The sequence below is a fragment of the Lontra canadensis genome, unplaced genomic scaffold (genome assembly GCF_010015895.1).
Source record: "Lontra canadensis isolate GAN:19392208 unplaced genomic scaffold, GSC_riverotter_1.0 scaffold150, whole genome shotgun sequence".
Lineage (NCBI taxonomy): Eukaryota > Metazoa > Chordata > Mammalia > Carnivora > Mustelidae > Lontra > Lontra canadensis.
This window is the reverse complement of record NW_022631144.1, coordinates 2,909,528-2,935,882: the sequence shown is the minus strand read 5'-3', so window position 1 is coordinate 2,935,882 and position 26,355 is coordinate 2,909,528. Positions and strand designations below refer to the sequence as shown.

The 26,355-nt window shown below is 40.1% G+C and overlaps 1 protein-coding gene across 1 annotated transcript in view; it reads right to left on the bottom strand.

Annotated features, from left to right (window-relative positions):
• Positions 1-26,355, bottom strand: part of STAB2 (stabilin 2) — a gene marked incomplete at its 3' end in the record, with an annotated part of 157,350 nt that overhangs the window by 117,191 nt on the left and 13,804 nt on the right. Inside the window, exons 4-5 of the mRNA XM_032844332.1 lie at positions 13,062-13,147; positions 12,192-12,261 (exon numbers count right to left, since the gene is read on the bottom strand). Of these exons, the coding sequence (XP_032700223.1) occupies positions 12,192-12,261; positions 13,062-13,147 (156 nt within the window). The remainder of the gene's footprint in view (positions 1-12,191; positions 12,262-13,061; positions 13,148-26,355) is intronic.

The following is a 26,355-nucleotide window of genomic DNA, read 5'->3' as shown; positions in this document are numbered from 1 at the left end:
TGGGTATATGAATATGAGTAGTTCACAATGCCTACATTCAAGAACTCATTCTGTAGTGGGGAGCTGGACTCAGAGGTTCAAGGTCTTAAGGGTCATGCAGCTGATGGAAAAGCATGAGGAGGCAGAAGAGGGAAGTGAATGTACCCCAGCCCTGGTTCCCAACTTCGATGTTAACTAAGAGTTGTCCTTGCCACTGAACTTCCCTCCAGGCTCCCTGTGTTCTGTGTTCTGATACAGCCACTGTACCGGATTAACTGGCCTGGCATGGACAGCCTTTGGGAACACCTGATACCTATTTCAGGGTCACCAGCCATTGCCAAGAAAGTGTCCTTGGGAAGGAGAAATGAGTTGTGGAGGGATTCTGAGATGTCTTTTGAAGAGCACTTGGCCTTTGTTGAACTGGTGTCAACAAATCTCTAGAGACACAAAAATATTTGGGGTGTGTGACTTTAAGGTGGCCAATCTATGGCCATTTGGGTCAGGGGGACAGTGTTCCGTGTTCTGGTACAGCCACTGTACTGGACAGTGCCCAATGCCCCCAGTGCTATGACCCTTGGCAGAGGGAGCTGCTCCCTCTCCTGTTCCCATAGCATCCTGTGTGTGCTGTGTACCCTGGATCATAATTGTCACCTGCATTTCAGCTCCTTGGGGAGCTAATCTGTCTCCTCTTCAGCATCTTATTGTTTGTCTGGGGGTCTAATGCATGGTGGATGTTCATCAGGGGCAAGAAGAGTGCAGTGTTCAGGTGCCCAGGCTTTGGAGTAAGATATTGGAGTCTAATTCTGCTTATATTCCCAAAATAGCTGCTTGACCTTGAGAAACCTCTCTGCTTCTTTATCCATAACATGAGGGACCCAGCTTGCAGAGTTGTGAGGATCCAAAGAGATCATGCCTGTCAAACTTTGCACACTGCCTGATGCACAGCGGGTGCTCAGCAAATGCAAGCTACTGTTATTAACAAGACACATTGTGGGACTGATTTGAGAGTCATGTCAGAAACAGTGGGCTTTGCATTCTGCTCTAACCAGGAATGAGGCACTGAGGAGGTGAGGGCATTGGCAGCAGAGATAAAAACCCTTGGCCAATGCAACTTTAAATTATTTCTAAACTAATCAACAGCACAGTAGGAGAATGTCTAGCAGCAAGTTAAAGTCAGTGTTAAAAATAAACTGAAACTAATAGAGCTGTCCTACTTACAGGCAGAATTGCCACCTCTGTGGGACCAGTGCCTTACTGGATGAAACCACACTGACACCCAGTGGAGGCCTAGCTGAAAAAGATTGCAAGTTTCCCTCTTCTTTGCTAATGGAAAAGATCAGCCATCACTGAACCATCCATCCATCCACCATCCATCCATCCACCATCCATCATCCATCCACCATCCATCCACCATCTATTAATCCATCCACCCACCCATCCATCCATCCACCATCCACCCACCATCCATTCATCCATCCAACCACCATCCACTCACCCATCTATCCATCCATCCAACCATTCATCCACCCATCATCCATTCACCATCCATCCATCCACTGTCCATCCATCCATCCATCCATCCACCATCTACCCATCATCCATCCATCCATCCACCATCCATCTACCCATCCACCACCCATCCTTTCACCATCCATCCATCCATCCATCTACCATCCATCATCCAATCCATCATCCATCCACCATCCATCCATCCACTGTCCATCTATCCATCCATCTATCCACCATCCACTGACCATCCACCATCCACCCACCATCCATCCACCATCCATCCATCTATCCACCATCCATCCATCCACTCACCCAACTATCCATCCACCCATGCATGGTTTGGTTACCACTGGACTGTTTTTGTCCTCGCTGACTATATGCTTCCATTGAGTGAGTGCTTGTGACCTGCTGCTCAGAGCTTTGCTACATTGTCAGTCCCACAGGCAGGTATTATTATTCCTATTTTACAGATGGCGAGGGTTTAGAGAGGCTGACTAGATTGCCCCAAATCACAAGCAAGTGAAGTTGGTCACATACTCAGACCAGTCTGACTTCAAATCCTGCTCTCCTAACCATTACATTCTAGAGCTTGTTCTCCAATATGGTGCAGACCAGCTGTATGTGGCTATTTAAATTTAAATTAAGTGACATGAACTGAGACTTAACGTTCAGTCCTTCAGTCGCACTATCTGTATTTCAGGTACTCAGTGGCCACAGGTGTCCAGCCACGAGTACTAGGCATCTCCTTGGATGGTACAGAGTCAGGATATCCCCTCATCTCCCAAAGTTCTACTGATTGGAAACTGGAGCTTGGAGTTTTCTCTTCTGAGTCTCAATTTAGGTTTCTTACTGAAAAATTTAGGTTTCTAGGAGGAGCAAGATGGCAGAGGAATAGGAGACCTAAATTTTGTCTGGTCCCAGGAATTCAGGTAGATAGTTATCAAGCCACTCTGAATACCTACAAACACAACAGGAGATTGAAGAGAAGAATAGCAGCAATTCTATGAACAGAAAAGTGACTACTTTCTGGAAGGTAGGATGTGCAGTGAATCTGAAGAAATATATAGGAAAATACACTGCGGGGGCAGAGGCCAGATCTTGGCAAGCGGTAGAACGTGGAGCACAAAATCTGAACTTTCAGAAGTCTGCTCCACTGAGGGATGTCACTCTAGAGGCTAAGCAGGGGGTGGAGCCCTTGTTGGGATAGTGTGGTCTCAGGACCACAGGGTCACAGAAACACTGGGGGGTGCCTGAGTGACTGAGCTCCCATGTATCAGAGTGGGGAGGCTGACTGCAGAGACAGAGCTGAGGAGGGGGCTTTCAGTTTGGGGTTACCTTAAACCATGATCTGAGGCACAGTCGGACCACTGCTCTTTGAGCAGGGACCCCACAAGTGGCAGATCTGGGGAGATGAACCTTCCTTCTCTGGGAGGAGGGGTGCAGGAGTGCGCTGCAGGAATCTGCTGGGTTTGGAGACTCCAAGTGGGGCATGAGCCAGAGACAGAAACACTCAGCACAGGCCAGATGAGCTTGGAGTGCAGCCGGTAGCCAGGGACACAGGAATGATTGACTGCTTTTCTCTGAGGGTGCACTGAGGAGTAGGGCTCTGAGATCTTGGCTCCTGTGGGGCCAGAGTTTGGGAGGCCCCATTTTCATTCTCGTACGGAGAATGAAAGCTGTATGGAAAGTGTTCACGGAACAAAAATGACCAAGATCAAACCCGAACAGATTACTTAGCCTGGCCTCTGGCAAGGGTGGTGCAATTCTGCCTCAGGCAAAGACATTTGAGCATCACTGCAACAGGTCTCTCCCCTAGAAGATCAGCAAGAACATCCAGCCAAGACCAAGTTTACTGATCAATGAGAACTGCAAAACACCAGTGCTAGAGGAATGCAAATAGAATTCATGGCATTTTCCCCATGATTCTTTGGTCTTTCAAAGTTAAATTTTTAAAATGTTCATTATTTTTTCTTTTTCTATTTTTTGAGTATTTCCTCTTTCCTGTTTTAACCTATTTTATCTTATCAATACCTTTAAGCTATTTAAAAATCTTTTTAAAATATTTAAAAACATTTAAAAATATTTTACAATTTTCATTTTTTTTCTCAAAGATTTTATTTATTTATTTGAGAGAGAGAGAGAGAGAGCATGAGAGGGGAGAGGTCAGAGGGAGAAGCAGACTCCCCGCCGAGCAGGAAGCCCGATGTGGACTCAATCCCAGGACTCCAGGATCATGACCCGAGCCGAAGGCAGTCACTTAACCAACTGAGCCACCCAGGCGCCCCTATAATTTTCATTTTTATAGTCATATTCTAACCCTTCATTGTATTTAACCTATTTTTTATATATATATTTTTCTTTCTTTAAAATTTTGGGATAGAGATTCTTCTAACAGACAAAAATATATACCTTAATATAGTGTATGGCTTTGTTTTACTCTCCAGCCTGATCACATTCTCTCCTTTTTCTTTTTTTTAACTGACTTCTTATCTTATCAATTCTTTTTTTAAAATCTTTTTAAATTTTCATCTTTACAGCCATATTCCATCCCTTCATCATGTATGTGTGTATATGCATATATGTGTGTGTGTGTGTGTATGTGTGTGTGTATGTACATACTTACATACATACATATATTTCTTTCTTTCTTTAAAATTTTGGAGGCAATTTCTTCTAACTGACAAATATACACCCCAAATCAAGTGTGTGGCTCTGTTCTATTTGCCAGCCTAATTTTATATATATATATTTATATATATATTTATTTTCCTTTCTTCTCTCCCCAGTTTTGGGTCTCTTCTGATTTGGTTAGTGTATATTTTCCTGGGGTCATTGTTACCCTTTTAGCATTTTGTCCTTTCATCCACCTATTCTTCTCTGGATAAAATGACAAGGTGGAAAAACTTGCCTCAAAAAAAAAAAAAAAAAAAAAAAAGGGAGGGGGCGCCTGGGTGGCTCAGTGGGTTAAAGCCTCTGCCTTTGGCTCAGGTCATGATCTCAGAATCCTGGGATTGAGCCCCACATCTGGCTCTCTGCTCAGCAAGGAGCCTGCTTCCTCCTCTCTCTCTGCCTGCCTCTCTGCCTACTTGTAATCTCTGTCTGTCAAATAAATAAATAAAATCTTAAAAAAAAATCTTAAAAAAAAAAAAAAAAACCAAGAAGCCATACTGACTGCTGGGGACCTAGTCATTACTGACATCAGTAAGATGTCAGAACTAGAGTTCAGAAAGATGATTATAAAGATCCTAGCTTGGCTTGAAAAAAAATCACAGAAGTTACTAGAGAATCCCTTTCTGGAGAAATAAAATCCCTTTCTGAAGAAATAAAAGAACTATAATCTAACCAAGTTGGAGTAAAAAAAGCTATTAATGAGGTACAGTAAAAAATGGAAAGTAAAAGTGAATTAGGGGAAATTGGAGGGGAGATGAACCATGAGAGACAGTGGACTCTGAGAAACAAACTGAGGGTTTTGGAAGGGAGAGGGGTGGGGTAATAGGTGAGCCTCATGGTGGGTATTAAGGAGGGCATGTATTGCATGGTGCACTGGGGGTGGTACATAAACAATAAATCTTAGAACACTGAAAAAATAAAATAAAACAAAAAAGTGGAGGCTCTTACTGCTAGTGTAAATGAGGTAGAAGAGAAAATTAGTGATACAGAAGACCAAATGATGGATAATAAAGAAGCTGAGAAAAAGAATGATAAACAACTACTTGATCACAAGGGGAGAATTCGAGAGATAAGTGATACCATAAGATGAAACAAAATTAGAATAATTGGGATTCCAGAAGAAGAAGAAAGAGAGAGAGGGGCAGGAGGTATATTGGAGGAAATTGCAGTACAGAATTTCTCTAATTTGGGGAAGGAAGCAAACATCAAAATCCAGGAGGCATGGAGAACCCCCATCAAAATCAATAGAAATAGGTCAATACCCAATCATCTAATAGTAAAACTTACAAGTTTCAGAGACAAAGAGAAAATCCTGAAAGCAGCTCAGGACAAAAGATATACAACAGCAGAAATATTAGATTGGCAGCAGACCTAGCCACAGAAACCTGGCAGGCCAGAAAAGACTGGCATGATATACTCAGCACTAAACAAGAAAAATATGCAGCCAAGAATACTATATCAAGCTAGACTGTCATTAAAAATAGAAGGAGAGATAAAAGGCTTCCAGGACAAACAAACACTAAAAGAATTTGCAAACACCAAACCAGCCCTACAGGAAATATTGAAAGGGGTCCTCTAAGCAAAGGAGAGCCAAAATAGCAGACCAGAAAGGAACAGAGACAATATACATTAATAGTCACCTTACAGGCAATACAATGACACTAAATACATGCCTTTCAATAGTGACACTGAATGTAAATGGGCTAAATGACCCAATTAAAAGATACAGGGTATCAGGATGGATAAAAAAAACAAGACGCATCAATACGCTGCCTGCAAGAAACTAATTTTTAATCCAAAGACACCTCCAGATTTAAAGCAAGCAGGTAGAAAACAATTTACTATGCTAATGGACATCAAAAGGGAGCAGGGGTGGCAAGCTTTATCTCAGAAAAATTAGATTGTAAGCCAAAGGCTATAATAAGAGATAAGGAAGGACACTATATCATACTTAAATTGTTTGTCCAACAAGAAGATCTAACAGTTTTAAATATCTATGCCCCTAACATGGGAGAAGCCAGCTATATGGACAATTTAATAACAAAATCAAAGAAACACATCAATAATAATACAAGAATAGTAGGGGAATTTAACACCTCCCTTCATTGAAATGGACAGATCATCAAAGCAAAAGATAACAAGGAAATAAAGGCTTTAAATGACACACTGGACCAGATGGACCTCACAGATATATCCAGAACATTCTATCCCAGAGCAACAGAATACATATTCTTCTCTAGTGCCCATGGAACATTCTCCAGATTAGTTCACATCCTGAGTCACAAATCAGCTCTCAGCCAGTACCAAAAATTGGGATCATTCCCTGCATATTTTCAGACCACAATGCTTTGAAAATAGAACTTAATCACAAGATTGGAAAGAACTCAAATACATAGAGGCTAAAGAGCATCCTACTAAAGAATGAATGGGTCAACCAGAAAATTAAAGAAGAATTAAAAAATTCATGGAAACAAATGAAAATGAAAACACAACTATTCAAAGTCTTTGAGATGCAGCAAAGGCGGTCCTGAGAGGAAAGTATATAGCAATACAAGCCTTTCTCAAGAAACTAGAAAGACCTCAAATACACAACCTAAACCTACCTCTAAAGGAGCTGGAGAAAGAACAGCAAAGAAAGCCTAAACCCAGCAGGAGAAGAGAAATAATAAAGATCAGAGCAGAAATCAATGAAATAGAGACCAAAAGAATAATAGAGGAGATCAACAAAACCAGGATATGGCTCATTGAAAAAATTAATAAAAGATTGATAAACCCCTGGTCAGACTTATCCAAAAGAAAGGAGATAGGATCCAAATTAATAAAATCATGAAAGAAAGAGGAGAGTTCACAACCAACACCAAAGAAATAGAAACGATTATAAGAACATATTATGAGCAACTTTGATATGCCAGCAAAGTTGATAATCTGGAAGAAATGGATGCATTCCTAGAGACATATAAACTACAAAAATGAGCCAGGAAGAAATAGAAAGCCTGAACAGACCCATGACCTGTAAGGAGATTGAAGCAGTCATCAAAATCTCCCAAGAAACAAGAGCCCAGGGCCAGATGGCTTCCCAGGGGAATTCTACCAAACATTTAAAGAAGAATTAATACTTATTCTCCTGAAACTGTTCCAAAAGATAGAAATGGAAGGAAAACTTACAAACTCATTTTATGAGGCCCACATTACCTTTATCCCCAAACCAGACAAAGACCCCATCAAAAAGGAGAATTATAGACCAATATCCTTCATGAATATGGATGTAAAATTTCTCACCAAAACACTAGCCAATAGGATCAAACAGTACATGAAAAGGATTATTTACCATGACCTAGTGGGATTTATTCCTGGGCTGCAAGGTTGTTTCAACATCCACAAATCAATCAATATGATACAATACATTACTAAAGGAAAGAACAAGAACCACAGGATACTCTCAATAGATGCTAAAAAAGCATTTGACAAAGTACGGCATCCTTTCTTGATCAAAACCCTTCACAGTGTAGGGATAGAGGGAACATGTTTCAATATTGTAAAAGCCATCTACGAAAAACTCACAGTGAATATCATTCTCAATGGGGAAGTACAGAGAGCTGTTCCCTAAAGGTCAGGAACATGGCACAGATGTCCACTATCACCACTGCTATTCAACATAGTACTAGAAGTCCTAGCCTCAGCAATCAGAGAACAAAAAGAAATAAAAGGCATCTGAATCAGCAAAGAAGAAGTCAAACTCTCACTCTTTGCAGGTGATATGATACTTCATGTGGAAAACTCAGAAGACACTACTCCAAAACTGCTAGAACTCATCCAGGAATTCAGGAACTTGTCAGGATATAAAATCATTGCACAGAAATCAGTTGTATTTTTATATACCAACAGCAAGGCAGAAGAAAGAGAAATTAAGGAGTTGGTCCCATTTACAACTGCACCCAAAACCACAAGATACCTAAGAATAAACCTAAACAAATAGGCAAAGAATCTGTACCCAGAAAACTATAGTGTACTCATGAAAGAAATTGAGGAGGACACAAAAAATGGAAAAACGTTCCATGCTCATGGATTGGAAGAACAATTATTGTGAAAATGTCTATGTTACCTTGAGCAATCTACACATTTAATACAATCTCTATCAAAATACCATCAACTTTTTTCAGAGAAATGGAACAAATAATCCTAAAATTTATATGGAACCAGAAAGTCCCTGGTTATCCAGAAGAATGTTGAAAAAGAAAACCAAAGTTGGTAACATCACAATTCCAGACTTCAAGCTCTATTACAAAGCTGTCATCAACAAGACAGTATGGTACTGGCACAAAAACAGACACATAGATCAATAGAACAGAATTGAGAGCCCAGTTGAGGACCCTCAACTCTATGGTCAACTAATCTTTGACAAAGCAGGAAAGAATGTCCAATGGAAAAAAACAAAAAAACAAAAAAACAGTCGCTTCAACAAATGGTGTTTGGAAAATTGGACAGCTATATGCAGAAGAATGAAACTGGACCATTTCCTTATACCACACACAAAAATAGACTGCAAATGGATGAAAGACCTTAATGTGAGACAGGAATGCATCAAAATCCTTGAGGGGAACACAGGCAGCAACCACTTTGACCTCTGACACAGCAACTTCTTCCTACAAACATTGCCAAAGGCAAGGGAAGCAAGGGCAAAAATGAACTATTGGGACTTCATCAAGATCAAGAGCTTTTGCACAGCAAAGGAAACAGTCAACAAAACCAAAAGACAACTGACAGAATGGGAGAAGATAGTTGCAAATGACCTATCAGATAAAGGGCTAGTATCTAAAATCTATAAAGAACTTATCAAACTCAATACTCAAAGAATAAGTAATCCAATCAATAAATGGGTAGAAGACATGAACAGAAATTTCTGCAAAGAATACATCCAAGTGGCCAACAGACACATGAAAATGCTCAACGTCACTTGGCATCAGGGAAATACAAATCAAAACCATAGTGAGATCCTACCTCACATCAGCCAGAATGGCTAAAATGAACAAGTCAGGTGTTGGCAAGGATGCTGAGAAAGGGGAACTATCCTACACTGTTGCTGGGAATGAAAGTTGGTGCAACCACTTTGGAAAACAGTATGGAGGTTCCTCAAAAAGTTGAAAAAAGAGTGACCCTATGACCCAGCAATTGCACTATTGGGTATTAATCCTAAAGATACAAATGTAGTGATCCAAAGGGTCATGTGCACCCAAATGTTTATGGCAGCAATGTCCACAGTAGCCAAACTATGGATAGAACCTAGATGTCTACCAACAGATAAATGTATAAAGATGTGATACACACCCGCACACACACTGGAATACTATGAAGCCATCAAAAACTGACATTTTGTCATTTGCAATGATGTGGATGGAACTAGAGTGAATTGTGTTAAGTGTAAAAAGTCAATGAGAGAAAGATAATTATCATATGACCTCACCAATATGAGGAATTTGAAAAACAAATCAGAAGATCATAGGGGAAGGGAGGGAAAAATGAAACAAGATGAAAAAAGAGGGGGAGACAAATCATAAGAGACTCTTAATCTCAGGAAACATCTGAGGGTTTTTAGAGGGGAGGGGAGTGTGAGGGATCAGGTGGCTGGGTGATGGACATTGGGGAGGGTATCTGCTATGGTTACAAAAAAAAAAAAGGAAAAAAAAATTAGGTTTCTAATCCACCTTTCTCCCTTGTCACTTGCCCTTCCTCCATGGTACAAACAAGTGTGAAGAGAGGGTAGTTTATTTAGAAATGTTTAGAATCTTCTTGTATATCTTTTCTTATCAGCACCCAGCACCAATTTCTTAGAGGTAACATGGATTCATTTTTCCAAATTTTCATCCCCCAGCCATACTTGGCTTTCTTGGTAAGTAAACAATGTTGGATGCTGTCCTTTTTCCCTTTCCATTTCAATATTTATTCAAAATATGTGATTCAGATCTTAGGATTATGGTAGGGAAGGACCAAATGGGGAGAAATGTACTTTAATATAACACACAATGTTAAAAACACCATGAATATCAGTATCTGTTTTTTGTTTTTGCTAACACCCTTATAAAATCATCTTCTACGGAATGGTGGATGAACAAAAACACAAGTTTGGGGGCCACTAAGGAATACTAGTTATTAGTAATAACAATTGCTAACATTTATCATGTACTGATGATCTCACTAAATCCTCATAATAACACTAAAGGAGACAATATTGTTTCTATTTTTACAGATGAAGACAAGACAGCATGTCCTTGGTTAACTGAGGCTTCCTAGGGCTGAAGCCTAGTCTGAGTGTAAGCCAAAGCTCTAATTCTCTGTACATGCTGCCTCTCAAAATCAAGCTTGTGGGTCAGGACAACATGGCTGGAGTGAGTTCGGTCATTCATTCATTCATTCATGCACTCACCCACTTACTCACCCAGCCAACAGAAGTGTAGTGCATGTCTTACATGCAATAGCACCATGGGAGGTACTAGGGAGAAAGACGAATCAGTGTCTGCTTTCAAGGAAACGTGGATTAGGAGACAGTGTCGCTGATGTTGCAGGTCAAAGTTATTACACAGTCTGCAAATTTATGGGGGTGAGATGTCTATGTATGGGCATAGGTTTTACGGGGGTGAGATATCTATATATGGGCGTAGGTTTTATGGAAAAGTTAGTTTTGGCAGACCCTGCTTTGATTCAAATATTTTTTGAATCAAATATTTGAATCAAAGCGGGATCCCCCAAAATTGACTTTTCCATAAAAGCCACAACTAAGGAAGCCTTGGAGAAAGGTCACCTGACATATCCTTTCTGGGAGACTGAAACTGGCAGGGACTGTCCCTACCATGCCCACATTCTCTAGGCCTTACCAATTCCTTGTCTTCCAGCCAACTTCCGATGTTCTGTGAGCCCTTCCTAGGATGGCTGCTCTGCCCAAGTGCTCACTGGGGGCTGGAATCAGCCTGTTGTCTTCTCTGGCTTCTAGAGGCTACCCACATTGCTTGGCTTGTGGTCCCCTTTCATTTTCAAAGACAGCAAAGGCTGGCAGAGTCTTCCTCACATTCATCACTCTGACACAGTATCTTTTGCATTCCTCCTCCACATTTAAGGACTTTGGGGTACAGTAGGCCCATCTGGATCATCTAGCATAATCTCTTTATTTTAAGGTCAGATGATTATTAACCTGAATCCCATCTGCAACCTGAATTCTTCTTGCCATGTAAGGTAACATATTCCTAGGTCCAAGGGTAATCCCTTGGGACCTAGGATGTGGACATTTGGGGGAGGTCCTCATTTTGCCTACCACACTGTGGTTCCCACTCCCCTGTGATAGGGTGACTCCAAGAGAAATGCTCTACAGTTCTACAGTAACACCCCATTCCCCAGGGCATTAAGCTCTAATCATCTATGCTGGTCTCTGGCTTGATAACACACCCTTTATATTCCCTATGTCATTTTCTTGGTGTTTCTGGGATGTGTCAAGTATGCTCCCTGTACTGAAATCCTTGTCTCAGGGTCTACTTCTGGGGAGACCCCAGAGAATGGAGAAGCCAGTATCAATTTGTTTGTTTGCTTGTTTAATCTGCAAAATGGAGCCAACAATCCTTGATCCCCTCAGATGTTTGAGAACTCCCAAAAGGAAGGAACAAAATCTGGTGGGACCTATCATGGAAAAAGAAGTCCCTGGGAAGAAGGTGTATGCTGAGACCAGGACACAGAAAGACCTCAAGAGCAAACAACAGGTGGATATGGGATCCTGGAACCTGGAGAGAGGGAACCATATGCTACCAAGTTTGCCAGAAACCATTACTGGTGAGCAGCTGACTGCCGGTGCTGAAAACCACAGAAAACAGTCTCTTTTCAAAAACTGCATTTCTTGTCAATTCTTTTTTTTGCCTGTGTAGACTTCATTCTACATAATTCTTTGGAGTTTCCCCTGCAAGGAATAGCTTTTCTGGGGGCTTCAGCTGCCTAAGCTAAGTTTGACTCTCAGCCCTTACAAATGCATTTGATTACACAAAAATCAGACTTACCTGCTGAACAGCTGGGGCCAAATAAGTTGTCTTCAGCACAGGTTTCGCAGGCCGTTCCCCCAAACCCGTCCTGTAGAAAACCAGATAGATGGCATGAAACCCAAGCAGTCGATGTTCCAGGAAGCCCTGGGATTTCTAACTGATGATCTGGTCAGCATGTTTTTCTCGACTATCTTCCTTCTGCCCTTTCCTGAAGCTCCTTCTTCCTATTTCTGCCTTTATACTTGACTGTTTTGTGTTATAATGCATACATTAATTCTGCATCATTTTTCACCAAGCATCTGGAGCTCCTCAGAAGGAAGCTGGTTTGTCAGTCCAAAGATACAAACAGAGGGCAAGTGCTAACTGCCACATATAATTTCACTCAAGAGTGAAATGAATACTCTTTCAGTTTTGCATTTCTGAAGACATTGAGCTCCATCCCTTTCACAAGTATTTCTTTGTATTTAAATTATCAAAGGTTTGAAGCTCACAAAAAGTCACTTCTTTGGGGTAACAATAGACATTCTTTCTTGGCAGACCCAGTGACCACAGGATTCTTAACAGGGACAGACAGATCCAGTAATTTCTACAGCCCTGTAGAGTTTCATGAAATATTTTCACACATACAAACTCATTGCACTTTTTCAACAAATATAATGATGTAGGTATTTTTTTTTTATCAAACCCATTTTACAGAAGGATATGCTTAAGCCTGAGGAGAGAACTGACTCTCTCAAAGGTCTCCAGCCCCTAAGAGATCATTTTGTCGCAAATTGTATACTCATTTTACTATAGTGTTACTTCTTAGAGACTCCACCTAGTGTATATGTGTTTAAGGAGTGACAACAGGGAAGGAGAGGGGGAAGGAGAACATGTCTGTGAGCTTACCTGGCAGGAACAAGTTCCATTTCCTTCCATGCCTTCTGCACAAAGGCCCCTGCCGCTGCAGGGGGAGCTCGCACCTCCCGGACATTCTAGAGAATCAGAGAGTTCACATTCATTCATTCATGACTGCACACAGCATTTTGCAAGGATGTACTGAGCATTAACTATGTGTCAGGTAGTGTGCTAGTTATCAGGGACAAGAAACGATTAAAGACCCTGATGACGTCACCCAGGGTTATGCAGGGAAGGCGAGTGAATCACAATATAATCAGGGGCTCTCCTAGAAGGCTTTGAACTGTCTACCATTTCTTGAGCATTTAATTTTTATACTTTAAATTTTTCTAATTAAGTTATTCCCACTGAAACCCTGAGATGTTGCTAAAGGTACTGGTTAGCAGATGAAGAGAGGTCATGTGGGTTTAGAGAGGTCAGAGAGGTCACATAACTTGGCCAAGATTTCCTAATTTGTAAGTTGCAAAGCTGGGACTTTGGTTCAGCTCTCAGCATGACTCTAAAACCGGGCTACTCCCTCAGTGCTCTAGACCGGGGACTGAGGGAGCCCCGAGAAGGAAGGTATTGAGGTGAGACAACTGGGAACACATCCTGAGGAGTCATTCAAGCTGGGGTTTTAAAGGCTTTGTAGGAGTTTGTTTGTGTGAACAAGGTAGGATCAAATATTATCCCAAATTAAAGTTAGGAAGACAAATGCATTTTACAAAATAGCCAATGATAGAGGTCTAGATAATAATAAAGGATGCACATAGACACTACTCAAAGCAAACCCCCGAAGTGAAGTCTTATTTTTAGCCCCATTTTCTAGATAAGGAAACTGAGGCACAGATAGTACAGTGACTTGCCCAAAGCCATCCAGCTGGCCAGGGGGTAATGAGGGAGTCCCCCCTTCCTCTACCACAAGTGTCCACTTGTTGGACCTCCCTCCTCTCCTACTCCCATCAACAAAGCTCTCCTGTGCCACAAGCTTGCTCTGCCATATATATACCTCTTCTAAGAAACCAGCGTCCATAGAAAATGAAAAACAGTTCTTGTAAAAAGAGACTTTTAACCACAGAAAGAAACAGTTCTGCCAAAGAGACCCTGACGGCTCGCTTGAGTTACCAGGCTAGTTCTGGAAAAGAACATTTATAACTTGTGGGTATGGGGAGGTGAGAGTCGAGTTCTACACCCATAGATGGTGTTCTCTCTGGCGTCCCTCTTCCCTGCACGCAGAATGTTGGTAACCTACAGAGTCTAGATGACACATTTTGAGTCTGTGGTCTTCCTTCCCATGACTGTGTTGCAGCCAGGTTTTGAACTCTGGCAGGTGCTCGAGTCTACCACACTTACACTGCTCATCGCTATGGTATATACTCATCAAGCCCTGGTGTAGCCCAGAGTCACAGTGCAGATAACAGAAACGTTTATGAGAGGCGCAAAGGAGAAGACACACTGACATGTAGCTAATATTCATAAATCACCTTGAAAACCAATATGTTGGTTTGGCCCTCTCCCACCAACTGGAGCAGTGGCTATGTGAGACACAGAAGAGTCACAAAAAAGCCCAGACTCTGCCGTCAGCATCTTCTGGGTTTGAGTCCCAGTGCAAGTCTTTGCTAGCCGTACCCTTTTGGGAAAAATCAATGCATGACACTAAGATTCAGCTCAAGTGTCTTCCTGGCAGGTTGCAGTAAGGACTGGAAATATTAGGTGCTCAACCAATGGCTGTTATTATTTAGAGTGGATATTCCTCATCCTCTCTAGTTTCTGTTCTTTCAGATTGGTGCTATAATAGGTAACATACTCAGGAAATAGATTATCAGGCATCTGTTTGAATCAGGACTCTGTAAGGTCCTGAGTGTGCAAGGTGAGCACACAGGCCAGGTCCCTTATTTCCATGGTCTTACCAGTCTAGTGGGGAGAAAGTCATGGATGAATGGACAATCAGATAAATACTGGTTTGCAAACTGAGATGAGGCTAATGGGAGAAGAGTTTTCTTCAATACAGTTACCTGAAGCTACCAACATTGACCCCAAACAACCTAATCCTCAATGGCCCTGTTGACTTAGATTTGGTCTCATTTGGGGGCAACAGCCAGATTGTTAAAGAAGGGCCCTGTTAAAGATTGTGGTCTTTACCTTAAAAAGAGCAGCAGGAGGTGGGGATGAAGATGGGGGAGAGGGTCTAATCAAGCAGGTACCAGGTAAACACTTTGAAGTTCACCTGAAGCCCAACTGAAACTCTTGCATTCACAAGAGTTCACAAGAGCAACGGGTGCTATGAGAGCATTTCCATAGATTTTTGACTATCCAGTGACCCTTCTTCTATTTCCTTTTGATGTTAGGCCCTTCTTGGTTTGAAATGATATTTTGAGGACCAGGCCCACCTCTGGGCAGGACCAGGAAGATAGAGGGGTGACAGCTCTGCCACAGTTTCCCTCTCTTGGTCCCTGTGCCTCTCCCTACAACTAGGCATGCAAGATGCTCTCTGAGTGACTGGTAGCTTACCTTGTGGGCTGGCTCAGAAGAACACAGGGCCTCCCAGCCCTGGGACTCAGCAATCAGTGCACTTTGTAGAAATGTTTTCCTAGGCATTTTTACTCTATAAACAGTGACGCCAGGATCCCAGTTCCCACACTCGTATTCTGTTCGTTAGCTTCCTCCCTGCATTGGACCACCTCATCACCCATCTCCCATTTCTTCTGTCCATCCCACTGCCCAGACATATGCTTCCCTCCACACCTTGCCTGTACCTCCCCCTACACCCATTCAAACACGTTCTCCCGGGTCCTCCTCTAAGGCAGATAGGACTCTTCCATCCTCTGGGTGTCCCTTCCACTTGGCCCGTGACTTCTGATAATATACAGAGCAGAACACAAGGTAAAGCCATCTACTGAGAACACAATTATAGGCCAAAGGCTGGTCACAGAAGAATTAGGGAGTATCTTCCATTCTAGTTCCTGAGAGTATGATGTTATGTCCAGGAAGTCTGGGCCTCCTTTTTCCTTAGGATGCAACTAACAGGCCCTTCTTTTTAAAAAATTTAAGCAGGTTTTCCTGTGAAGGTGATTCATTGGACCAGCTGTTTCTAATCACCTGGGGAAGGAGGTGAGGGAGGAGGAATTGTTACAAAGGTAGATTCATGAGGCCCTCCTCTCTAGGTAGAGTCGTTATGAAAACTCACCTCTCAGATGTGCACTGTGAGTGCATAATTTCCCTGTTGGAAACCATCCTGTTCATGAGGCCACACTTTCCACATCTGCTTCTAGCCAGTGCCTGAGCATGGCAGGGATACCAGAGTGGATACTATAGCAGGCCCTTTCCTGCAAGATGGAGGACTCCCCTGTTCGGTAACTTTGGCTGGAGTGCTCCCCAACAGCTTTACCCAATGTTCTTAGAATTACATGTAGTCTATGACTTTTCCAATCTAACCTCCCTTGGTTCCCTCTCTTATTCAAAAGAGTCAGACCTGCATCTTTTTTATATGAGAAGTTATATTTGAACTTAAAATCCTTCCTACAAAGAAAACTCCATGCCAGGTGACTTCACTAGTGCATATACGTCATATTTAAGGAAGAAATCATGCAAATTATATGAAAATTCTGAAAAATTCTGAAAAACTGAGGAAGATGGAACAGCTCCTTCAATATGGAAAGCATTCTTACTCTGATTCCCAAGCCTGACAAATACTTAAAAGGAAATTACAGATCAGCTTCTCTAATCAACACAGACACAAAAGTTCTTTACAAAAATCTAAGGCAAGAAAACTCAACAGGAGATCAAAGAGAAGAATAGCAGCAATTCTAAGAACAGAAAGGCAACCACTTTCTGGAAGGTAGGATGTGTGGAGGAGTGATTCCAAGGTAATATATACAGGAAGATAGACCGCAGGGGGAGGAGTAGGCCCCTGGCAAGTGGTAAAGCAGTGGGGCACAAAATCAAAACTTTTAGAAGTCTGCTTCACTGAGGGATATGGCTCCATAGGCCAAGCAGGGGGTAGAGCCCTCGTGGGGACAGTGTGGTCTCACGACCTGAGGGGTCCCAAAAAGACCAGGGGTATCTGAGTGTGGCAGAGCTCCCATGTATTGGAAGGGGAAGCTGGCTACAGAGATGGAGCCAAGGAGTGAGCTCTCAGCTCTGGCTTACCTTAAACCCTGATCTGAGACAGAGTTGGGCCACTATTCTTCGAGCAGGGACCCCACAAGTGGTAGATCCAGGGAGACCCCCACCTTCCTCCTAGAGGAGGAGCAGCGTGGGAACACGCAGCAGGAATCTGCTGGGTTTGGAGACTTCAAATGGGGCCGTGTGCCAGAGATAGAAACACTCAGTCACAGGCCGGGTGAGCTTGGAGCATGGCTGGAGTGAGAATACAATACAGGGTGGGAAACAGGAGTGATTGACTGCTTTTCTCTAAGGATGCACTAAAGAGGGCGTTGCCCAAGCTCTCTGCTCCTCCATTTCAGAGATTGGGAGGCCGCCATCTTTATTCTCCTCCTCCAAAGCTGTATGGGAAGCGTTCAGGGAACAAAAGCTATTGAGAGCAAACCTGAGCAGATTGCTTAGCCTGGCCCTTGCCAAGGGTGGTGCAATTCTGGCAAAGATATTTGATAATCACTGCAATAGGCGCTTCCCCCAGAAGATCAGCAAGAACATCCAGCTAAGACCAACTTTACTGATCAATAAGGATTGCAAAACACCAGTGCTAGAGAAATGCAGCAAAACAGAATTCGTGGCTTTTTACCCATGAATCTTTAGTCTTTCAAAGTTAAATTTTTAAAATGTTCTTTATTTTTTCTTTTTCTGTTTTTTTTTGAATATTTCCTCTTTCCCATTTTAACCTATTTTATCTTATCAATACCTTTTAAAAAATCTTTTTCAATTTGCATTTTTATAGTCATATTCTAACCCTTCATTGTATTTAGCCTTATTTTTTGAATACATATAAGTTTTTCTTTCTTTAAAATTTTGGGATACACTTTCTTCTAACAGATCAAAATATACCCTAAATCTGGCATATGGATTTGTTTTAGTCTCCAGCCTGATGACATTCACTCCCTCTTTTTTAATTCTTTTTCGACCAACTTATTATCTTATTAATTCCTTTTTTTTGAACTCAAATCTTTTTATTTATGAAAGTGATAATTTTCTCTCTATGTGTGAGTTGAGTTGATCCAGAGATAGAAAACCAGAGACTTAAATTTCAACTGAAATAAGAGTCTTGTTCCCTCATACTTGGGGGGATTACTCATTCAACAATCCTCTGAGTTTAGGCATGGTGTTAGAAAAGACTAGTTTCAGCTACAAGTGATAAAGATTGCTCATATAACAGCAGCTTCAAATGTATTGCTCTCAGATATAAATGAACTCTAGAGATAAACATTTCAGAGCTTATCTGGTAACTCTGTAATTATTAGACCCAGAATCCTTGTATTTTATTGTTCTACCATTTACAACATCAGGCTGTGGTTCGAGATGACTTCCTAGGTGCCGTGAAGTCCACATATCAGCAGGAGGATGGAGAAGAATCTGTGAAAGTTCTCCGCCTCAACTTTCAGGAACATTTTCAGTTCCTTTCTTAAAATCTTTTTAAATTTTCATCTTTACAGTCATATTCTATCCCATCATTGCATTTACCCTTGTTTGTATATATAAAAAAGTTTTTCTTTCTTAAAATTTTTGGGAGGCTGTTTCTTCTAAGAAACCAAAATACACTGCAAAACAAGTGTGTGATTCTGTTCTATTCACCAGTCTAATATATATATATATATATATATATATATATATATATATATATATTTTTTTTTTTTTTTTTTTTTTCCCTTGTTTCTTCTCCCACTGGTTTTGGGTCTTTTCTGATTTGGTTACTGTATATTTTTCTGGGATCATTGCTACCCTTTAGCATTTTGTCCTTCCATTCATCTATTCTTCTCTGGACAAAATGACAAGGTGGAAAACTCACCTCAAAAAAAAAAAAAGAAAAAAGAAAAAAGAAAAAAGGAACAAGAGGCAGTACTGACTGCTGGGGACCTAATCAATACCAACATTGGTTAGATATCAGAGCTAGAGTTCAGAAGGATGATTATAAAGATGCTAGGAGTTTTGAAAAAAGCACAGAAGATACTAGAGAATCCCTTTCTGGAGAAATAAACTCCCTTTTTGAAGAAATAAAAGAACTAAAATCTAACCAAGTTGAAATTAAAAAAAGCTATTAATAAGGTGAAATAAAAAATGGAGTCTCTTACTGTTAGGATAAATGAGGCAGAAGAGAGAATTAGTGATATAGAAGACCAAATGATGGAGAATAAAGAAGCTGACAAAAGGAGAGATAACTACTGGACCATGAGAAGAGAATTTGAGAGATAAGTAATATCATAAGATGAAACAATATTAGAATCACTGGGATCCCAGAAGAATAAGAAAGAGAAAGAGGGGCAGAAGGTATATTGGAGCAAATTAGAGCAGAGAAATCCCCTAATATGGGGAAGGGAACAAGCATCAAAATCCAAGAGACACAGAGACCCCCTCTCAAAATCAATAAAAATTGGTCAACACCCTGTCATCTAATAGTAAAACTACAAGTCTCAATGACAAAGAGAGAACCCTGAAAGCAGCTTAGGACAAGAGATCTGTAACCTACAAAGGTACAAATATTAGATTGGCAGCAGACCTATCCACAGAGACCTCGCAGGCCAGAAAGGACTGGCATGATATAGTCAGAACACTAAATGAGAAAATACGCAGCCAAGAATACTATATCCAGCTAGACTGTCATTGAAAATAGAAGTAGAGATAAAAATCTTCCAGGACAAACAAAAACTAAAAGAACTTGGCAAACAACAAACCAGCAAAAAGAAGCCTAAAAGTAACAGACCAGAAAGGAACAGAGACAATATACAGTAACAGTCACCGTACAGGCAATATGATGGCACTAACTACATACCTTCCAGTAGTTATGCTGAATGTAAATGGGCTAAATGACCCAATCAAAAGACACAGGGTATCAGGATGGATAAAAAAACAAGGCCCATAGATATGATGCCTGCAAGAAACTCATTTTAGATCCAAAGACACCTCCAGATTTAAAGCGAGCAGGTAGAAAACAATTTACTATACTAATGGACATCAAAACAAAGCTGGGGTGGCAAACCTTATCTCAGACAAATTAGATTGTAAGCCAAAGGCTATAATAAGAGATGAAGAAGGACACTATATCATACGTAAAATGTTTGTCCAACAAGAAGATCTAACAGTTTTAAATATCTATGCCCCTAACATGGGAGAAGCCAACTATAAAGACCAATTAATAACAAAATCAAAGAAACACATCGACAATAATACAAGAATAGTAGGGAACTTTAACAACCCCCTTCATTGAAATGGGCAAATCATCTAAGCAAAAGATCAACAAGGAAATAAAGGCTTTAAATGACACAGTGGACCAGATGGACCCACAGATATATTCAGAACTTTCCATCCCAAAGCAACAGAATACACATTCTTCGCTAGTGCCCATGGAACATTCTCCAGAATAGATCACATCCTGAGTCACAAATCAGCTCTCAGCCAGTACCAAAAATTGGGATCATTGTGACCCATTTTCAGACCACAGTGCTTTGAAAATTGAACTCAATCACAAGAGGAAAGTTGGAAAGAACTCAAATATATGGAGGTTAAAGAGCATCCTACTAAAAAATGAATGGGTCAACCAGGAAATTAAAGAAGGATTAAAGAATTCATGGAAACAAATGAAAAAGAAAACACAACTGTTCAAAATCTTTGGGATGCAGCAAAGGCCGTCCTGAGAAGAAAGTATATAGCAATACAAGCCTTTCTCATGAAACAGGAAAGACCTCAAATACACAACCTAACTCAACCACTAAAGGAGCTGGAGAAAGAACAGCAAAGAAAGCCTAAACCCAGCAGGAGAAGAGAAATAATAAAGATCAGAGCAGAAATCAATGAAATAGAGACCAAAAGAACAGTAGAGGAGATCAACAAAACCAGGATATGGCTCTTTGAAAGAATTAATAAGATTGATTAACCCTGGCCAGACTTATCCAAAAGAAAGGGGAAAGGACCCAAATTAATAAAATCATGAAAGAAAGAAGAGAGATCACAACCAACACCAAAGAAATAGAAACGATTATAAGAACATATTATGAGTAACTTTGATATGCCAGCAAAGTTGATAATCTGGAAGAAATGGATGCATTCCTAGAGACATATAAACTACCAAAACTGAGCCAGGAAGAAATAGAAAGCCTGAACAGACCCATGACCTGTAAGGAGATTGAAGCAGTCATCAAAAATCTCCCAAGAAACAAGAGCCCAGGGCCAGATGGCTTCCCAGGGGAATTCTACCAAACATTTAAAGAAGAATTAATACTTAGTCTCCTGAAACTGTTCCAAAAATAGAAATGGAAGGAAAACTTACAAACTCATTTTATGAGGCCCACATTACCTTTATCCCCAACCAGACAAAGACCCCATCAAAAAGGAGAATTATAGACCAATATCCTTCATGAATATGGATGTAAAAATTCTCACCAAAACACTAGCCAATAGGATCCAACAGTACATGAAAAGGATTATTTACCATGACCTAGTGGGATTTATTCCTGGGCTGCAAGGTTGTTTCAATATCCACAATCAATCAATGTGATACAATACATTACTAAAAGAAAGAACAAGAACCATAGGATACTCTCAATAGATGCTGAAAAAGCATTTGACAAAGTACGGCATCCTTTCTTGATCAAAACCCTTCACAGTGTAGGGATAGAGGGAACATGTTTCAATATGGTAAAAGCCATCTATGAAAACCCCACAGTGAATATCATTCTCAATGGTGAAGTACAGAGAGCTTTTCCCCTAAGGTCAGGAACATGGCACGGATGTCCACTATCACCACTGCTATTCAACATAGTACTAGAAGTCCTAGCCTCAGCAATCAGAGAACAAAAAGAAATAAAAGGCATCTGAATCAGCAAAGAAGAAGTCAAACTCTCACTCTTTGCAGGTGGTATGATACTTCATGTGGAAAACTCAGAAGACACCACTCCAAAATTGCTAGAACTCATCCAGGAATTCAGGGAAGTGTCAGGATATAAAATCAATGCACAGAAATTAGTTGCATTTCTATACACCAACAGCAAGGCAGAAGAAAGAGAAATTAAGGAGTTGATCCCATTTACAACTGCACCCAAAACCACAAGATACCTAAGAATAAACCTAAACAAATAGGCAAAGAATCTGTACTCAGAAAACTATAGCACACTCATGAAAGAAATTGAGGAAGACACAAAGAAATGGAAAAAAAGTTCCATGCTCATGGATTGGAAGAACAATTATTGTGAAAATGTCTATGTTACCTTGAGCAATCTACACATTTAATACAATCTCTATCAAAATACCATCAACTTTTTTCAGAGAAATGGAACAAATAATCTTAAAATTTATATGGAACCAGAAAAGACCACGATTATCCAGAAGAATGTTGAAAAAGAAAACCAAAGTTGGTAACATCACAATTCCAGACTTCAAGCTCTATTACAAAGCTGTCATCAACAAGACAGTATGGTACTGGCACAAAAACAGACACATAGATCAATGGAACAGAATTGAGAGCCCAGATATGGACCCTCAACTCTATGGTCAACTAATCTTCAACAAAGCAGGAAAGAATGTCTAATGGAAAAAAGACAGTTTCTTCAACAAATGGTGTTGGGAAAATTGGACAGCCACAAACAGTAGAATGAAACTGGACCATTTCCTTATACTACACACAAAAATTGACTCCAAATGGATGAATGACCTTAATGTGAGAGAGGAGTGCATCAAAATCCTTGAGGAGAACACAGGCAGCAACTTCTTTGACGGCAGCCGCTGCAACTTCTTCCTAGGAACATCACCAAAGGCAAGGGAAGCAAGGGCAAAAATGAACTATTGGGACATCATTAAGATCAAAAGCTTTTGCACAGCAAAGGAAACAGTCAGCAAAACCAAAAGACAACTAACACAATGGGAGAAGATAGTTGCAAATGACCTATCAGATAAAGGGCTAGTATGCAAAATCTACAAAGAACTTATCAAACTCAACACCCAAAGAACAAATAATCCAGTCAAGAAATGGGCAGAAGACATTAACAGAAATTTCTGAAAAGAATACATCCAAGTGGCCAACAGATACATGAAAATGTGCTCAACATCACTTGGCATCAGGGAAATACAAATCAAAACCACAATGAGATCCCACCTCACACCAGTCAGAATGGCTAAAATGAACAAGTCAGCAAATGACAGATGTTGGTGAGGATGCAGAGAAAGGGGAACCCTCCTACACTGTTGAGAATGTAAGCTGGTGCAGCCACTCTGGAAAACAGTATGGAGGTTCCTCAAAAAGTTGAAAATAGGGTTACCCTATGACCCCACAATCGCACTACTGGGTATTAATCTTAAAGATACAAATGTAGTGATCTGAAGGGGCACATGTACCCAAATGTTTATAGCAGCAATGTCCACAATAGCCAAACTATGGAAAGAACGTAGGTGTCCATCAACAGATGAAAGGATAAAGAAGAGGATATATATACACACACATATATATATGTATATATATGTGTGTGTATATATGTGTACACATATATATGTGTATACACACATACACACACAGATACACACACAAAGGAATAGTATGCAGCCATCTAAAAAATGAAATATTGCTATTTGCAATGACATGGATGGAACTAGATGGTATTATGCTAAACAAAATAAGTCAGTGAGAGAAAGACAATTATCATATGATTTCTCTGATATGAGAAATTCGAGAGGTGGGGTGGGAAGTTGTGGGGAAAAGGGAGGGAAAATGAAACAAGATGGGATCAGGGAGGAAGAGAAACCATAAGAGACTTTTCATCTCAGGAAACAAACTTAGGGTTGCTGGGGAGGAGGAGGAATAAAGTGTCTGGGTACGGACATTGGGGATGGTATGTGTTATGGTGGGTGCTGATAATTGTGTAAGGTGATGATTCAGATACCTGTACCCCTGAAAAAAATAATACATTATATGTTAATAAAAAAAGATTTTAAAAATCTAATGCATAAATTAGAAAATTCTAAAACAAATTTGTAGCGAACTGAATCCAACCATATATGAAACAAATAATACATCATGAGAAGTGAAACAAAGTAAGAAAAAAGGATATAAAATACATTCATATTGGAAAGGAAAAATGAAAATGGTCTCTAATCTTAGACAACATGATTGCCTACAGAAAATTCAAAAAAGTCCCCCCAAAGTTAGTAGACCTAATACATGTATTTAATAAGTTCTCAGGATACAAGAGCAATATTTAAAAAGTCAATTGTATTTCTATTTTTTTGTACAAACTCATAAGAAAGAAATAGTAATTGAAATGAAAATATACCATTAAAAACGGTACCAAAACCCATGAAACACTTAGGTGTGAACATAATGAAAATTGTGCAAAATTTGTAAGTTAAAATTGATAAAACACTGACAAACAAAATAAAAGAAGTCTTAAATGGGGAAATTTAGTGTGGTTATGGGTTAAAAGATTTAGTACTTTAAGATGTTAGTTTTCTCTAAACTGACTTATAGATTCAATATAATTCCATTAAAATTCTAGCAGGACTTTTTGGTAGATATTGGCAAAATGATTCTAAATTTTACATGGAAAAACAAAGAAACTAGAATAAACAAGATAATTTTGAAAACAACCAAACTGGAGAATGTATGCTGCCAGATTTTAAGAATTAGTGTGAAGCTACAGAAATCCTGATGGTAAAGGGATATACATACAGATTACTGGAACAGAATAGGGAGTCTGGGAATAAACCCACACAGAGATGGTTAATTGATTTTCTACAACAGTCCAAACACAACCCAATGGGGAGAGGATAGTCTTTTCAAGAAATGATGCTGGAATCACTAGGTATCTACATATAAAAAATGAACCTTGATCCATACCTCAAATCATATACAAAAATTAACTTGCAGGGGATGATGGACTTGAACACAATACCTAAAATTATAAAGCTTCTAGAAGAAAAAATAAAAGAAAATCTTTGTGATATTAGGGTAGGGAAAGATTTCTAGATAGGATACAAAAAACACTATCTATGAAAGAAAAATTGATATATTTGACCTCACCAAAATTTATAACATTCGCTTGTCTGAAGTTAGTGTTAAAAGAATGAAAAGACAAGCCACAGACCACAAAGAAATATTTACAAATCATGTATCATATAAAGGACTTGTACATCAAACATTTAAAGAACTCTCAATGCTCCAGAAACAACAACTTGAAAGATACATGAAGAGCAAATATGCACATGAAAAAATAAAAATTAGGGGCACCTGGGTGGCTCTGTGGGTTAAGCCTCTGCCTTTGGCTCAGGTCATGATCTCAGGGTCCTGGGATCAAGCCCTGCGTCAGACTCTCTGCTCAGCAGGGAGGCTGCTTCCCCCCCTCTCTCTGCCTGCCTCACTGCCTACTTGTGATCTCTCTCTCCATCAAATAAATAAATAAAATCTTAAAAAAAAAAAAGAAATCAAATTTAGGTACACACAAAAACCTGTGCATGAATGTCCATAATGACTTTATTCTTAGTTGTACCAAACTGGAAACAAACCCAAACATCTTCCAGCTGGCAAATGAACTGACTGGCTGCCGCTGCATCATGGCAGGCTATGAAGCATTAGAAAAGAATGAACTATGGACACATATAGCAACACAGACATATCTTCAAGCATTATGTTAATTGGAAGAAACCAGTCTCAAAAAGCCACACACTGTGTCATTCCAATCATGTGACATGAAGGTAAAATTATAGGTGCAGAAAACAGATCAGTAATTGCCAGGGCTTCAGAAATGGGAGGGGGGACATGATAGCAAAGGGAATTTGAGGGAGATGAAATAAATCTTCTCTAAGTTAATGGTGGTGATGGTTACACAAAGCTTGTCAGAACTCGTACAGCTGCGCACTGATAATGTTGAGTTTCACTCTATGAAAATTATAAGTTAAGAATAAATGAGAACAATTTATTAGCTGAGAATGTGCCCTATTGATAGGTTTGGGAAAAGTGGTCAGTGTCCTTGTCAGTAATTAACGAAACCCAACTTTATTTTAGACCTCAGAGATGTCCTTTTCTATAATTATGCTGACTGGAAAAGAAAACACTGGAAAAGATTCTAATCAGGAAGGGCTATTTTTAAACACGTGGTAATTCTTTCAGTTTCTAACCTTCAGTCTCTGAAACTTTTCATTCAAGTACTTTAGT